Below are 15,872 nucleotides of genomic sequence, written 5' to 3'. Positions count from 1 at the left end.
TTAAATTGGTCAATTGAGGTTTTGGTTTTGTTTTCCTCACAACTGTTTTTTCTGCAATTCTGCGTAGTTGAAAATAAAACTTATTTTATTATTTTCAACAGAATAACTGTATTCCAGCTGACTGTCGAACTACTTGTCCTGCAGAAATGGAGAAATATCTCTCAACTATACTAAAATACAATGTTAAATGGTTCCTACTCTGTTTATGGAGTCTACTTATGTTAGTATTTCAGCATTTATCCACCAATCCTGCTTATGCTACCATATTTGAGGTGAGATGATAAAATGCCAATGGAAAATTTTCTTTAACAGTCTGCCTTTTCTCTGTCATGCCTTTGAAAATTAAAAACTATCAGTAAGCTTATAATAAATTAACTTTAAAACACATAACTATAGTATTTTAGTTTATTCTGAAGATCAATGTGACACTAATTTCAATTTTTTTAATGTTTATCTGTGTAAGTGCTTATCAAAATCTCAGAGTAAGATTTAAGGCATTCTGGGTATGGTCAGTGCAGTGTAGTGATTTAACAATAGCTTTTCTTGTGATGTTAATGAGAGCAAAACTTCTCAGCTACATAAACACCATCTTTAAATGTTAGCTCATCTCTGATGTCAGATATCCATTCTGATACAGCTTTTCAAAAAAAAAAGTTATGTTTCAGTTTACTGTTTGACAATATGAACTTCAGCCTGGGGTATTGTACAAATTGAAATTAATGATTAAAGGAAATACCGTAAATGCTTTGTATCACAGTATATCTGAATTTCCCAGACTCATGCTAGTCCACATTAGCCAGTTTGTATTCTCTTTATGCTCTCTTGCAAGCAGTAAGAGTACTTGAAATGGGAGCTGATGGCAAAGGCTTACATTTAATCCAAGTGCTGCAATGTTGAGTTGCCATTTTGTTATCTGCCTGTTGTTAAGCACTGGACAAGTAGAGTATTTATATTTTTCAAAAGTGTTCAAAGCATCTCCTTACAATACTGAATATTAACAAACATTTTCAACATTTTGACTGATACACATGACTTATCTGGGAAATTCTCTATCCTCTAGAATTTTCCTGGACTGTCAAATGCTGGCCACTAAGATGTCACCTGAAATACTCTGTGTAAGACTTACAAGTATACATTGGTAGCACTGCCACTTATAATATGTTGTTTAACTTACACACATTACTTTAAAAAAAAAGTGGGTTGTTTTTCTTGCCAATTTCTCATAGCTGTCAGAACACTATTTGGCCAACTTTCTTCATGTAGATCCAGTGCTTTTACAGTATTTTAATGAATGCTTAATGATACAAAGGAAATGAAATTCTGGCTAAAACCATATTCTAGAATACTAATGTAGTATTCTACAGTCTTGCTACACAGAGCAGAATTTGTATGAGTCTACTTAAGCTTGGCAATCCGATGGATAGAATATTAGTGCTTCACTTCCACAAACTATAGATTCAACTCTAAATCTGTTGGAAGTGAAGGAGTGACTATGGGAAGAAGGAAGGCTGGCAAAGAGAAATAGTGGGTGTTTTGGGATTTTTGCATGTGTGCATAATTTCTAAGGAATAACACCATTTACAGGTTATCTGTGTTAGGTTTTGCAACAGGGAATAAATGCTGAAATTTCTTTGCCCTATGATCTAGTAAAAATTGTTAAACTTTTTGGAGTGTGAATCTTTAACTTGATCACAGAAGCAGAATAGTACTTCAAAAAGATTTTTCAGCTTTGAAGAGATTAGGCTTCCAGTTAAAATCATGCTTTGTACTAATTATTATCAAACCACTATTCAATATAACATTTTTTTATTCCAGTTTCTTTTGAGGGAAGGATTAAAATAGTCTCTTCAGTGTTAGTAAAAGTGATTGTGGAAATTTATTGACCAAGTTGTATAGTAACATATACATAGTCCTTCTCAAATATAAATATCTCTAGTTAATTAATCTGATCATTCTTCACCTCCATATGAACCCCATTTACAAGGGGGAAAAATGCACAATTTTTGTTTTTTTATAGCTATTTCTTGACTCTCATCATAGTCAGCAGTATTCCCAATGGAGAAATATCACTATTTAATAATAGTGTTCTTAAATAGTGTTCTTAAAAGATAGTAATACTCGATTTAGTATTTTTAGAACTTTTAGAAACTAAAGATATTATCCCATTATTTCTTGACTTTATTCTAAAAATGTGCATTGATCACTGTCACAAAGCACGCTGAAACAGAATAAGATTTACCTCATACCACTTAAGCTACATTTTTCTTCTGCAAATGTTTTTTCTTTTGCATGCTACATTTTTCCTTCTACTAATAAAAATACCTAAATTAGATAGGATGTAAAAATTGGACAGCCAGAGCAATACAATAAAACTGTAAATGTTTCATTCATTTTGTACTCTGCTCAATTTTCAAATTGTTTAGTTCCATATTTATATTAGCAGTATTTTTTTATTACAGTGTAAGAAATTATAACCATAGGAACTATGCCTGATATGAAAGTGATTTTTTTTAATTGACTTAGTCTGAAACTTCCCACAGACGCTTTAGCAAGCCTAGAATGAACTTATCTGAGATTCCATATATAGTCAAAGTGTTAAAAAGTTGGGGGAAAAAGTGATACTGCACATGCTTTTTACACATCCCCACGACCGTGGTAGCCTTACAAAAAGAAGTGTGGGTTGTTTTTTTTTTTTTTCCCAAGATATATATCCAAACAGTCCAGGCTTGCAATCTGGAAACGCTTACACGGTACCCCCAAAAGCTGTTGTAAGAATGCCAACAACTCTGAAAAGTAAATACAGAGATGGATATGAGGCTATCACAATATTCCTGTACATGGTCTCCAACAATCATGTGTTTAACAGTTGCACAGAGGATAAATGTGTTTATTTAATAGATAAATATAAACTAGAAGGGTATTCGGGTAAAGGTTTAGTTAGAAAACAGGCATGAAATGAAAGCCTGATACTGATGTTAGATGTCTTGCCTGAAGTTCCCCACTGAGGAAAGCTTTGCTCTGCCAAATCAACAGAAGAGCATGTTTAGCCCATGCTGATGAGATTTGCTAAAGTAATTATGCATTGATGCATATCCATCTTTATTTTCTAGAATGTAAAGGTGCTTTGACATCAATTTTACCAGATAGAAAATAAAATATATGGGATTTACGAAGTAATATTTGCAGTTTAACATATATATACTACTGCAATATATCTAACAGTGGTCCTTCTTCCTTTCAAATGCAATTTACTGCGTGTTACATTCATTATATATGATTTTGTTTTTTAAGTGTAATACATTTTTTAAGTAGCTCATGAAGGAGTTGCAACCACTCAGGAACTTTGAATATATAATAGAACAGGTATTGTAAAGTCAGTATCTCTAAAATGTCACTTGTCTGATGCTGTTCTTTACAGCAACAAGGTACATGTATAATCATGGATTTCACATAAATCTCATTGTTCTTAGTGAGCTGTAACATTTCCTGATTAATTAAAGGGATTATTTTGTTTTTTTCATTGGACTAAGAAAAATTTAAAATATATTTTCACAATACTTTACAAGTCTATTTCTATCATCTTTATTCATGTTAAGTAGCACTTTCACAGCACTTTAAAGCACTATTCATCAGCGGTCTGGCTGGTAGAATTCTGTGCCCAGTATTTTTCCAACTTCCATAACATGCCTTAGGGCTGTTTATAAAATGAGTTAGCCAGGTGCCTTCAGAAAATTTGCTTATTCAATGTAAACTAACTTTTCTTCAACTGTGACTTCCCAAACAAATGCAGAAATTTCATCATTTTCTGTCTTTGAGAGTTAAACTACTTAAAATCTTTTTAGTTAACTGTGTTGGTGAGACTGATCAGGAAAGGCATTGTTCCTTCATCTTGTTTTGATGCCGTATATAGATCTTAAGGCTAAGCAGTTAGCATTAGGTGGAATACATGGATACAATGAGCAGAGATTTGAGTTTATGAAATGAACTGGTTGTATTAATATTAGGAGGTAATAACAAATAACAGTAACAAATTGTCAAATGTCTGGGTCAATACAAGAAGGCATGGTAGTACTTCCAACTTTTCCTTCTCTCCAATATGACCCTTTCTGTTACTGTAAAGTGGCACTGCCATCCTAGAAAGGAATTTCTAAATTCACAGTTCACTGTAGCCTGATAGATAGCTCTACCTCCGGGTCATCCCCACCTTAGAGGAAGATGTTCATTTCATAACTTTGATAATGATGATCTTATGACAGTTCGTCTAAAATTGTTGAGAGTAAAATCTGAAGCCTTCCACAACACTTGCAGACCAGACCATGATGCACATCACAAGGCTATCTATGAGATGCTTACAGAAGTTCCCTCCCTACTGATAATCAGGGATCCCTACCAATAGCCTCAGAGCTGCTTACTCTGAAGCATTCTCAGTAGCCAGCCCTGTTCCTCCCAACATGCAATACCTTGCCAAGGTCACACTAAAAGTCTGAATGACCAGCTGAAGCAGTCACGAAGACACAAAAATAACATCACTTGAATTTTTGTCACCAGTAAACTGCCACAATTAATAGAATTATATGAATTTATAATGCCAGAAGACATTCAACTAACTTTTTTGTCTTTTTTTTTTTCCTGGACTGAGATCTGTAAACTGCCAAATAAGAGGGAAAAAAAAAAATGGGAAGCAAAAACTAATCAGGTCTTCAAAATTTTGTGCACTTTAAATGTGATTTGTTTTTATATCATTTTTAGCTCAATTGTAATTTTCATGCAATCTGATGTCAGTCTCGGTACAAAAACAAATGATCATTTGGGTCACTGAATATATTTTGTAAATTAATTTTTCAGTATCAATGAGTACTGGATATCTGGAACTTCACTTGTGAGATAAGCTTTACTCTTATGATACTCTTAAGTGTTGAAAAATCCACTTATTTTGATAGTCTTCATAAAAACTGGTCAGCTAATCAGCATCTACACATTACAGAATATTTTGATATGCTGTGTGTTTGTTTTGTCTTTTTTGAATGACTACTGAAAGAACAAAACAGTAATTAAAATTGGACAATATCTACAAAAATAGCTTTTAAATAGTTGTTTGTTTAACTTATTAAAACACTTTGAACAAGTAATCAAATGCAAGTACACAGTGGAAACATAGCTTGCTTACTTTTCAAAAGGGTACATTCAGATGAATATAGAGCCTAGCCTTTAGACCATCTCTGCTATAGCTGTCTGTGCTTGATGGTAAGAATTACAGGGCAATAGTGATAAATGACTGGGTCCCTTAGCTTATTTTGAATTTGGGAAGATGGGAAACTAAATTCCCTTCCAGAATCAGGGAATGCTGTTTATTAACAGGTGCTGTCGCATAAGGAACAAATAAAACCACAGTTTTCCATTTGCAACTCAGCTTGTTGTTTTTCCCTTTTGTATTTGTTTCAGATTTGGTTTGTTAACTCTACTTTTCTCTGTGCTGAAGTCTTCTCTAGTCACAATGGGAAGAGAAAACAAAGCTAGAAAAAACAAAATCCCTAAAAGAATTTTGGCTATTTAGAATAAGAGTGAGGCTATTTTGTACTGCTTACTCCTTATTAAGGATTCTAAAAAACACTATACTTTGAAGGAGCTCTGTAACTTAAACATACTTGGTGTACAGTAAGTGCTATTAACTTCAACATTGAAAAGCTAAAGTGCAAACTCTTGTTTGCAAAAGGTCAAGGTGGTTAGACTCAGGTTACAGAATCTAGGAGACAGGGCAGGACTTTCCTGGCAGAGCTAATCCATGGCTAGGACCGTTGCTGAAATCTTGTAAATCGCCCTGTCAGGTGTACGAGCCTTGTCCTACTTGCTAGATATGCACTTATTAATGGCTAAATAAAGTGGCAGACTTGTAAGACCCAGGCAGAGGGTTAGGCAAAGTTCTTTTCTTAACTTGGATATCTTGCCCCTGTACTGGTCTTAACTTAATTCCTCCCTGCTCCCCCATATCCACCATGGCTATCAAGTCAGGCACAACGATGTCGGTTTTACCAGCTTTTCACCACAAAACTACAGTACTTGCTAACAGACATCTCTGTGAGAGGAGGCAGGATTTGTCCCTCAAGAGATACTTCTTACTAAATAATATCACTGTTTTATCTGTGAGTATAAACACTGTTTTTGTCTCTTAATGACTGTTTCTGTTTTACTGCTGCTTCCCACCAGGAAGTTGACTGCTAACATAATTAGCAGATGATTGCATGGGGGAGGCTGAAATCTTTAACAGCTGTTTTAAGGCACTCTGTAACAAATCTTCTCCAGTGCTGAACACTTGAAGTAGTTGAAGGATGTTCTTTCCAACAACACAGATCATGGGACCATGGGGTAAAGACATATGGGAAGGACTTAACGTGCTCATTTAGTTGAGAGGAGCAAAAAACAAAAACAAAACAAAAAAATCCATTTTAAAGCATCTAGTGGATTAGTACAAGTTCTTGTATGGACTGAACGTACCACAGAAATCAGTACAAAAGATCAACTTTACTAGTGCAGTCTAGAAACTGGATGTGTAGCACTGAGATGCTTAGCAGAATTATTGTATAATAAAAACATTTTAAAATTTGAGACATATCACATGCTCTAAGTGATCTTTTTTTTTACAGGATAAAAGGGAGACAATAGGAACGAGTGTTTTTTACCACTTATTGTAGAAGAGTCATTCTGAGAGTAATGCACAGTGTACCACAGAAGTTTACTGTTATAAATAATCATAATCATTGGCTGTGATAGAATAATAATCATAAAATTAAGAGAAACCATTTGGGAAGGAACTGCTTCAGTTCCCCATGGAATATTATAGTGTCTGCCAGATGTAAAGTAGCATGTATCAAGTTCTAGATGGAAAAATAAGAGCTTTAGAGTATTAAGTGTATAATTAAGTAATGATTGAAGTACCAAGCACATTTACAAACGGTGCACCATCTTGTCCCAGAGGAAGACTACTTGATCTGTCAGTTTTTAAGCTGAGACACTTGAAGCTTTTCTGCACAAGAAGATTTCTGCTGGGGCACACCACCAAAGTCTTCCAAGAAAAGATACAGATATGACAATACTGAAGTGTTCCTCCTCTTTTTGTCTTTCCCCCAATTCCCATTTGTGCTAGTTTAAGTAGACTATAGAAAAAATGCATTTTTGCTTCCACTGCTGTTATAAGAATGATGTCAGAACAGAAATTAACTTGAGGCTGACAGGCTCATCTCCCTCTTCCTCCCTTCCACACAAGGAAATGCATTCCCATTTTTATCTATAAAAGGGACCTAATCTTACATAAGTTTAGAAGGAAAGTGAGTTCTGAGATACATTAAGAACTTATGCATGTGGGACTCTGCTCCTACACTTGCCATGTAAGTGTAAACTTGGACTTTCAGGTGTGGCTGATGCAGTGGCTTTACAAATGCTATCATTTTCTTTTATTTTTTTTAATTTAGGTGGTGTTGCACAGTGAGAGAGGTCTTGGCCTGTACATACAGCATTTTTTTCAGGTTTTAGGGCAACTCAAACTTTCCAGCTACTACTGTGCAGTTTTACTGCAGATACTATGAAAACACTTAGTTTTTCAGTGAATTAATTAGACAATTAGGATCTTGAGCAGTTTCAATCAAAATCAAGCTTCTAAAATAGAATTTAGGCTTCTAAATCACTTAATTTATTTTGAAAATTTACTTATGAGGATAATTTGAGATAGATTTGGCAATATTTGCTGAAGTCCTCTTACTTTGTAGCTTCTGTTAACTTTTATGAGTTCTTTATTTAAATTGATGTCAAATTGACAGAAGTATTTCTTAAAGGAAAGAGGAGGATTATTTTGAAGAAAACATAATAGAACCTTCTTTTGAGGAAATTATAATTGAATTTTTGTGCGAGTTGAATCTAGACTCAGATATTTTAAATCATTTGATTCAGAAATGTGTGGGCTTTTTATCCCCTTTTAGTTTAGCAATCTCAGGTGATTTCCAAAAGGAAAGGCAAAGGGAGGGCCTTACTCAGTAATTTACACTGACAAATGACTGTTAAAGTGCCTTCTGAGACTTACAATAGGGAGTTGTTCCTTGAAAGTCAACATGACAGCCAGCAGTATACAATTGTCCAAGTGATGTGTGGAGGTGTTCTGTATTATCTGAATCTCTTTCCTTCCCAGATGGGTGGTAATGCTCATTAAAGTAGTAGGCATATCAGAAAGGAAAACTGATTTTAATTTAATCCATTAAGTAGCCACTTTAAGAATAGTTCTTGCACAAAGGTAACATTTAGATCTATAGTTTCATCATGAAATACAGCAAAATTACTCAAACCTCTACCTTGATATAGGAGCAGTATTGAAAACACATTCCCAGTACCAGCTAATGTCTCTTGTTACTTATGTATCAAAATGAGAAGAATACAGATTTGAGAAATGTAAATTTTTGTTCCATGACTGTGAAATTGTAAATACAGCATATGGAAGAGTTATGAAATCCAATGCTTTGAGGGTGGGGGCTGGAAAATATATCAGGGTTTAGTATTCTTTTTTTGTTCTTCAATTTTTATCTTTGTGATTTTCGCAGTGGCATAATAATGGTGATTCTTCCTAGAACATATTGCCTCTGTATACCACCTTGAACTCCAACAGGTAGTAGAATTAAATAGTAGCATAAAGCAGATATGATTGTACAATCATATGTGTAGGATTGCATATACAGTCTATTAATATGACACTCTTAATTCAGCACTTCAGTGCTGTAATATGTACTTCATGGTGTTTTAATATTGCTAGAAATATTCAGCATTGATAAAATTTACCTTGGTGCGCAAGATCCAAAGAAAGCCCAACATATTGCTGAATCTTACATAAACCCAAAGTGTAAAAGAGATTTAAAACGTAAAATGCTACATATGCTTCTATGAGGTCAATACAATGAATCTCATTCTGCACATTTAAAAAACATCCATATGTTTCTCTTTTTCTATCTCTAAAATACCGTGGGAAAAGAATTATTCCAATAAATTAAAGCTCTTTAACAGATTATTTTTTTAAGGACTCTGGGACAAAATACACTTATTGCCTACGTTTAAGGCTATATTGTATATTTGAGAAAGGAAGACACCAGGCATAAGCAAGTCTGTGAGTTATAAATGGATCTCCCTGTAACACAGCCACCATATATGCATAATCTGAGTGTGTGACTGTGCAGGAAATACAGAAGAGAAAGATCTAGCAGCACAAATGGGAGAAGCGGCACATAACGTTCAAGCACAGAGGTTACTTCCAACAATGACCCACTCCGGGTATGTCTTTACCAGTAAGTTAACATGCCTATGCACTGACATTAAATTGCACAAAACATCCTACATACACACCGGAAAACCGTTTCAGCCTCCGGAATTGGGTGACTGCCTGCAACCTGCCTGCTGGGAGTGTTTCCTTGGACACTCCAACTGCTGAATCTCTTATGGGTGCTGTTCAAGACAGCTTTGGCTAGCTGTTGATAGCCAAAGCATACAGCAGAAAACTTAAAGAAGCAGTCACTCTTCAATGGTGGGGAACATTCCAGAATTGCCTGTATTTACTAAACTAAAACAAATGCAGCCTCATACCCTTATAAGATTCTGAAAAATGGACTAGAAGTACACAAATGGTTTAAGAAATGTGGGGTAAATTTGACTCTTCAAGATACTTAAGCACTGAGTTTTTGATTGACCTTACAAAAAAAAAAAGCACTCCTATCGGCAGAATCTTAATGTTTTTGTTTCGTTTTGTTTTTATTTTTAACTTAGAATTCTTTAAGTCTCTAGTATCCTCTTGTTTGGCTTTTTTGAAGTATATAATGACTATATATTTACACAGGTACATGACACAAGAAAACATGTTTTGTTTTCCAAACAGCTCTTTCCAAAGCTGACACAGGAACCTAAAATAAATCTCTTATTTTCTGTCCTTTTCTGAAGCAAGTTATTTACCAGATTTTAAACATATCAGGTCTTCGCTTAGTAGGATATTTTCTATTTTTATTTGTGTTGCTCTTCAACACAGCTGGTAAGACTAAGAATTGACTATCAGTAGGTTTATGAAAACTGAAACATTTTATTACGTAATTTACTGTTATAATTGCACTGCAGTGAAACCTCACTGAGTTAGTGGGTAAATAACTGTTGTGCTAACCACTGAGTTACCCCTTTCCTCCTGCTCCCTTCCCAGGCAGCCAAACTGAAAGGCAATCTGCATTATGACAGTCAAAAAAAACATCTCAGTGTATTCAATAAACCAAACCGTTTAGTTTCAGATACTTTCAACAGTGAAAGTAAAATACGAGCTTCACAAAGGGATATTAGTGATATTTACAAAATTAGTGAAAAAGTCAATTATTCAGTCTTTTCATTACCCTTAGTTCAGTGACCGAAATATTTACATGGCTAGAAGAAACCTGGTATGCTACCCTACCTGCTGCACCAATAGCCCACATGGCACGCCCATACTTTAGCTACTGGGCTGATCTTTTACCTGTTCTCCTGCAGAAGAATTTCATGTTGATCTAGGCAATATTTAAATATTTTTCATAGTGACAGGAACGTGAATGCCTCAACTTACAAAAAAAAAAAACACAATGATCTGAGTAATTTTTTTCATATAAAACGTGAATAGCTTAATATGAAAAGATTGCCTCAGAATAGCCCAGCAATTTAACCTTATTGAGTTAACATTATCTAATTGTACCAGGTTAAATGGGAGACCTTGGTGAAAGTTTAAGCTATAAATCAGAAGGAGGGAATTTGTGATTCCTGTGTGCTCTAAGCATCACCTTTACCTCCATGGTTTTCAAAGGGAATTAGGTCCTTTGAAAATCTAGCCCTTAAAAACAAAACTGGTCTTAACATACTTTTTTTTCAGGAAAAACTACTCAGCAAATTCAAGAATGTTAATGAATTGTTTTATATAGTTTATGTATTTGCCTAAGACTCGCTGTGTTATTGTTCACAAAGAAACTTCTTTTATAGAAAAGAGTACACAACACAATTTGATGGTTTGTGGAATATGACAGCACGGAACCCATCTGCTACTGAGGCCAACTGCAAAGTTGGTTAGGAATCTAAGCTATGCAAGTGCAGTTACTTTTTTTCTGAGAGAGAAATGCAAAAGTAGCGAGATAGATGTTACCTTATTGGGGAAGTATGGGTAAGAAATGGACCATGAAAGACACCAAAAAGAAAAACCTGAATGAAGCTCCACCATAAGAGGAGTCCTGGAGAGAAAACAAAAATCAGAAATCTGTCTGCAAACAGGCACAGATCTATGAACAGTTTCCTGAATCAGGATCCTATTACATTCAGCTAAGAACAACTCTACATTTGCAATTTATAAATGAACGGGATCCTTTAAAATAAAGAGCTGATCAAACCTTGCTCCTAAAGAAACATAACCTGTAAGGTTTCAAAACTGGACACTATGCTTATGTTGAAAATGTATCTTCCAGAAAAAAAAAAAAAAGGAGAGACCTACACCATTTCAATCATATTTATTATTAAGCAGTACCATATGAATTTCTGGAAAATTATTCCTTTGAAACTGAGATTTGGTGGTACAGAACCCTGGCTGGTTTCGTGGCAGATCAGTGGAATTATTCCATCTCCTCTCCACTTTGAAGAATCAACAGGCATCTACAAGCACAGAAATGGAACATATGCCCCTCAGCCAGCAAAGAGTGAGCATCTTTCCAGAAAGGGCAGAGTGGAAGGAGAAAAAAGAGACCTCGAGGATGAAGAGACAAGAAAGATCAGAAAGGGAACAGGACCAAGACAAGAAACAGTTTCAGCTGGCAACAGACCTGAAATTCACAGACCACAGATGGAAAATCGTCAATGTAAATCCGAGTGCAGAAGCTGAAAGCAAGTGGAAGTATGAAGTTGCAGTGAACTGGAAATGCGCAGAAAATTATTTCCAGGATCTCGACCAAGGGCAAGTAACCTCCTAAAATGAACCATCTTGATCACTTGCTATTGTGTGGCCATACTTTAAGGCTGCTACAACTGAATTTTAATGTTAGGGTATTCTATTCATAGTTAATGTCCATTCAGCTGAAGAGAGTGCAAGCAACACCTTTGGCAATATCTGTATTACACATTAATTAGAAGATAACACTAGAAATGTAGTTCACCAAAACCAAACTTGGACCACGTGTTTAAGGTTGCAAAGAAAAAGAATAACATAAAATAAAATAAAGGCATACTTGTAATATTGCTCCTTTGACTAATTATTACAAAGCAACAATTTATCTTACGGTCTCCACAGGCCTGTTGTCTCTTTCATTAAACATTTCATGAAAATATGTCTAATATTCTAAATATTCCATTTGACAATATTTCTGTGCAGAGTATGCTTTTCATACTAGTAGCAAAATAACATGGGATGGAGTAACATTTTAGTATTAGAAGAGATCCTTCAATACAGAAATACAAGAATCTCAACAGAATCCTATAGTAAGGTGGACAAACAAAAACTCAATTTTTTTTTTTAAGAATGGACTTTGTTCAGTTAACAGAAAGCTAGCTTCAGAAGAGACTGCTATGGTAACTTGCAGAGCTGGAGGAGAGGAGTGCTGCTATGACAGCCTCATGCAAAGTGGGATCCTGATTGTGTTGTGTGGAAACTACCATGCAGCCTACCCCCACACCACAGCTGTGCCTAACCCTGGCAGAGGACAACACCTGAAGATCTGGAAAGCCATTTCTGCTAGCCATTTGCAGTCCCAGGTTCATATTTGGTATTTCTATATGTGTCCAGAGATATTCCTTGCATTGCTTGAATGAATATTAACAAAATAACTGAAAGTAACTATTCATTTTCCACTAGTTCTTAGGTATAATTTCCCAACAATAATTATGCTCTGTAATACTGTCATGCTATAACTCCATTATCAATGTTTTCCAAGGATTATTTCTATATATTTCATCAAGCAGACACAGACTTGCAATAGAAATTTCCATAGCTAAAGAGATGCTGTGGTTTGTACAGGTGCTTATGCACTATTTTCTACTGAGACCAGGCCATGCTTCTTCTGTAGAAGATAACTTTATAAAGTTTAGGAAAGTCAAACAACTGGTATCGGGGAAGTAGTTGGCAGAAGTTTGACCTAGAGCTGGCAAAAGTACTGTCATGGAGCAGTCCAAAGAGAGAATGTATAGAGAATATTTTGTTTATTTTAGCCATCGAAATCCTAGCTGGTAAAATAAGAAAAGTTGTGGGATTTTTTTCTTATTCCAGTAGAAAGTAAAATGTAGGTATAAGTTGCCGAGATCCACGTTTTCTAAAATCTCAAAGAATACTGTCATCAGAAATTGTGAACATTGAATATACCTATGGTTTAATTAATATTTTAAATACAAAACCATGCTTTGATAAACATCTCTGCGTTGTGTTAAACTAATACAACACACAATGCCATCATTTCCAATCAACAGCATTCATTTTTTGTGATCATCTTAAGATGTCATTCACCATTTCAAAACTGTCTTAATACACATAATTTTTTCAACGTATACCACATTCCCATAAATAGAGGTAACAACAAGTTACGTATTTGTATGATCTTGCGATTACCAGTGAGAATCCATCTTTCTTAGGAATGTGGCTGAATGTGGTTGAAATCTGAAGAAGGTAGACTAGCATTAAATTCAAAGTTTCTGGCTGCTGAGTTAAACCATGACTCATTCTGGCTATATAAAAGTATTGAATTAAAATCGATCCGGCATGCCGCTGTATACGAGCAGACAATTTTGTTTTCCTGTCATTTAACCATAATAAATTGTCAGTGCAAAGCGGCTCTCGCACACAATTTTGCCAGGTTGGATCGTGTAGCAGCTTCCCAACACGCGGGGATGCGTGGTCAAACAGTGGCAGAACCCTCCTGGTGCCGGTGAGTTCTGCATCGCGCTTTGCGATTCAACACACACCGCTGCGCGTGTTCTTGTTTCTTCTAAAGGCGTTAGCTGATTTGCTTAGTAAAGTAAAGGAAATAATTCATAAATCGGCGAGCGGCGGCTACACCTCAGCCTAAGACCTAGCACGAAAAGCGTGCAAAGCGGGTACCCTGGGCGTTTTAACACGCGGAGCCCCAGCCGAGGGGCGGTGAGGGGGCTGCCTCCCCTCAGCGCCCGGCCGCGGCAGCCACCTCACGCACCGCGGGGCAGGCGGGGTCCTGCCACCCCCCTCTCACCTGTCGTCGCTCTGCCAGCCCTGCTCGCCCAGCAGCAGGTCCCGAAAGCGGTACCGCGGCGGCAGCGGGGGCACCTCGCTGTCCAGGTCCACCATCCTGCCTGGAGGAGAAGGAGGAGGAGGCGGCGAAGCGGCGCTCCCCGGCGTCCCCCCTCAGCCGCCGAGCCGGGGGACGCCGCGCCGTCCCTCAGCGGGTAACGGTCGCCGGGGGCGGCGGTGGGGCTGCCTCGGCGGCGCGCTCCCAGCCACCCGCCCGCCCACCCAGCCAGCCCTCGCGAGCACGCGCGCCGCCCGCCGCCGTTGACAACAAAGGAGCTGCCCGCCGCCATGCAAATGTCGTTCGGAGCCGCCGCCGCCGGGCCAGCCAATGGGGTGGGCGTTGATTAGCATATTCCGGGGGAGGGGCGGGGATTTCTGCACGGGCGGCCAATGCGAGGCGCCCCGCTGGCACGCGGGGCAGGGGCTGAGGTCCCGCTGGCTGCACCTGGGGGTGCTCTGGTGTAGGACCCGCGTCGAGGATGCGATGCCAATATAAACCCTCGGGGAGGTGTGTTTGGGTTTGCTCCTCTGGTTTGGGCTGCTCCGTCTGTAGGGAGCCTCTGTGCAGCCCCGCGTTACTGACAGCTGTTCAGCCGAGCCCGCTGTCCCCTGACTTTGTCTCCTGCCCACCTGTAGCCCGTTGGGTTGAAGCATGGCTCCGGAGGTAAATGGCTCATCCTGCTTCGCGCCAGCTCTCTGAAACCTCACGCGCAGATGCGATAAGCCACTGGTGAGCTGGCACTATAATAGTTTGGGGCTTTGTCCAGCGGAGGAGGAGCAGTGCGCAGGCCCTGTACGAACCCAAGGGGTGTGCAGCCACGCAGCTGCAGTGGCTGGTTCCCAAAAAAGGGGCTCTCCTGGCCCCCCGGTTTGGGCTGGTCCATCTACCGAGGGAGCATTGACACCTCTGAAACAGCAAAAGGGCTTTCATGCGTCCAGCACAGTCCCTTCATGGGGATACTCAGGAGTCGCTGAGGTTCTTGAGCAGTGCCTAGTGGCCAGGCCGATCTGCCTTGCTTGTAGGTTGACAGGCCTTAACAAAGGGGCAGAGCTGGCAGAGGGGTCGTTTGTACGCTTCCTCTCTCCCTGGCTACTTTTTCCCCACACACACACAATTTGGAACCCGTGCAGCTGAAAAATAACTTTTTCCTTTTTTTCTGGGTTAGTTTTCATTTCTATCAGTTTCCCAAACCCACGTTCACCTTAAGTGCTGGCAGAAGAGCTAGTGCAGCCGCAGCAGAGCAGCAACGAGGCAGCAACAAGCCATCATAAGGTAGCAAAGACTTACTTATCTCAACAGTAGATTTGTGCAAGTTTAAACGGTTCAGAAAACTACAATTTTAGTTTTCTGTGCAAGTAAGCGTCAACCAAACGTTTCTTATTAATATATGTGGGTGTTGTTTTGCACAATCCTTTGCTATTGTTTCCTATACTTTTTCAGTGTAATCATCCATCTTATAAGATTTGGCTACATGTTGAACGTGTAAGATTGTATGCGGATATAAAAATTTATTTTACAAAATATAGTCTGATGGAAAATTTACTTTCTTTGTTAAAAAAAAAAAATCTAGTTGCATACTAGCATTCCTTTTTTTTTTTTTGAGGCCAA

The 15,872-nt window shown here is 37.9% G+C and overlaps 1 protein-coding gene across 13 annotated transcripts in view; it reads right to left on the bottom strand.

The window, feature by feature from the left end:
* KCNT2 (potassium sodium-activated channel subfamily T member 2) overlaps positions 1–14,473 on the bottom strand; it is a 147,299-nt gene extending 132,826 nt beyond the window's left edge. For 9 of the 13 annotated variants that reach the window (XR_010833067.1, XR_010833068.1, XR_010833069.1 and 6 more), the window contains exon 1: positions 14,226–14,354. Coding sequence is in view for 4 of the 13 variants with exons in the window: in XM_048053619.2 (XP_047909576.1) it covers positions 14,226–14,320 (95 nt within the window). In the remaining 9 variants the exon portion in view is untranslated. Of the gene's footprint in view, positions 1–14,225 lie in introns of all 13 variants that reach the window. The other 4 variants (XM_048053619.2, XM_048053621.2, XM_048053626.2 and 1 more) reach the window with 1 other exon arrangement.
* Between the last annotated feature and the right edge of the window lie 1,399 nt (positions 14,474–15,872).

This window comes from Anser cygnoides, chromosome 8, assembly GCF_040182565.1.
Source record: "Anser cygnoides isolate HZ-2024a breed goose chromosome 8, Taihu_goose_T2T_genome, whole genome shotgun sequence".
Lineage (NCBI taxonomy): Eukaryota > Metazoa > Chordata > Aves > Anseriformes > Anatidae > Anser > Anser cygnoides.
The sequence above is the reverse complement of the archived record's forward strand: the minus strand, read 5'-3'. Positions and strand labels throughout refer to the sequence as shown.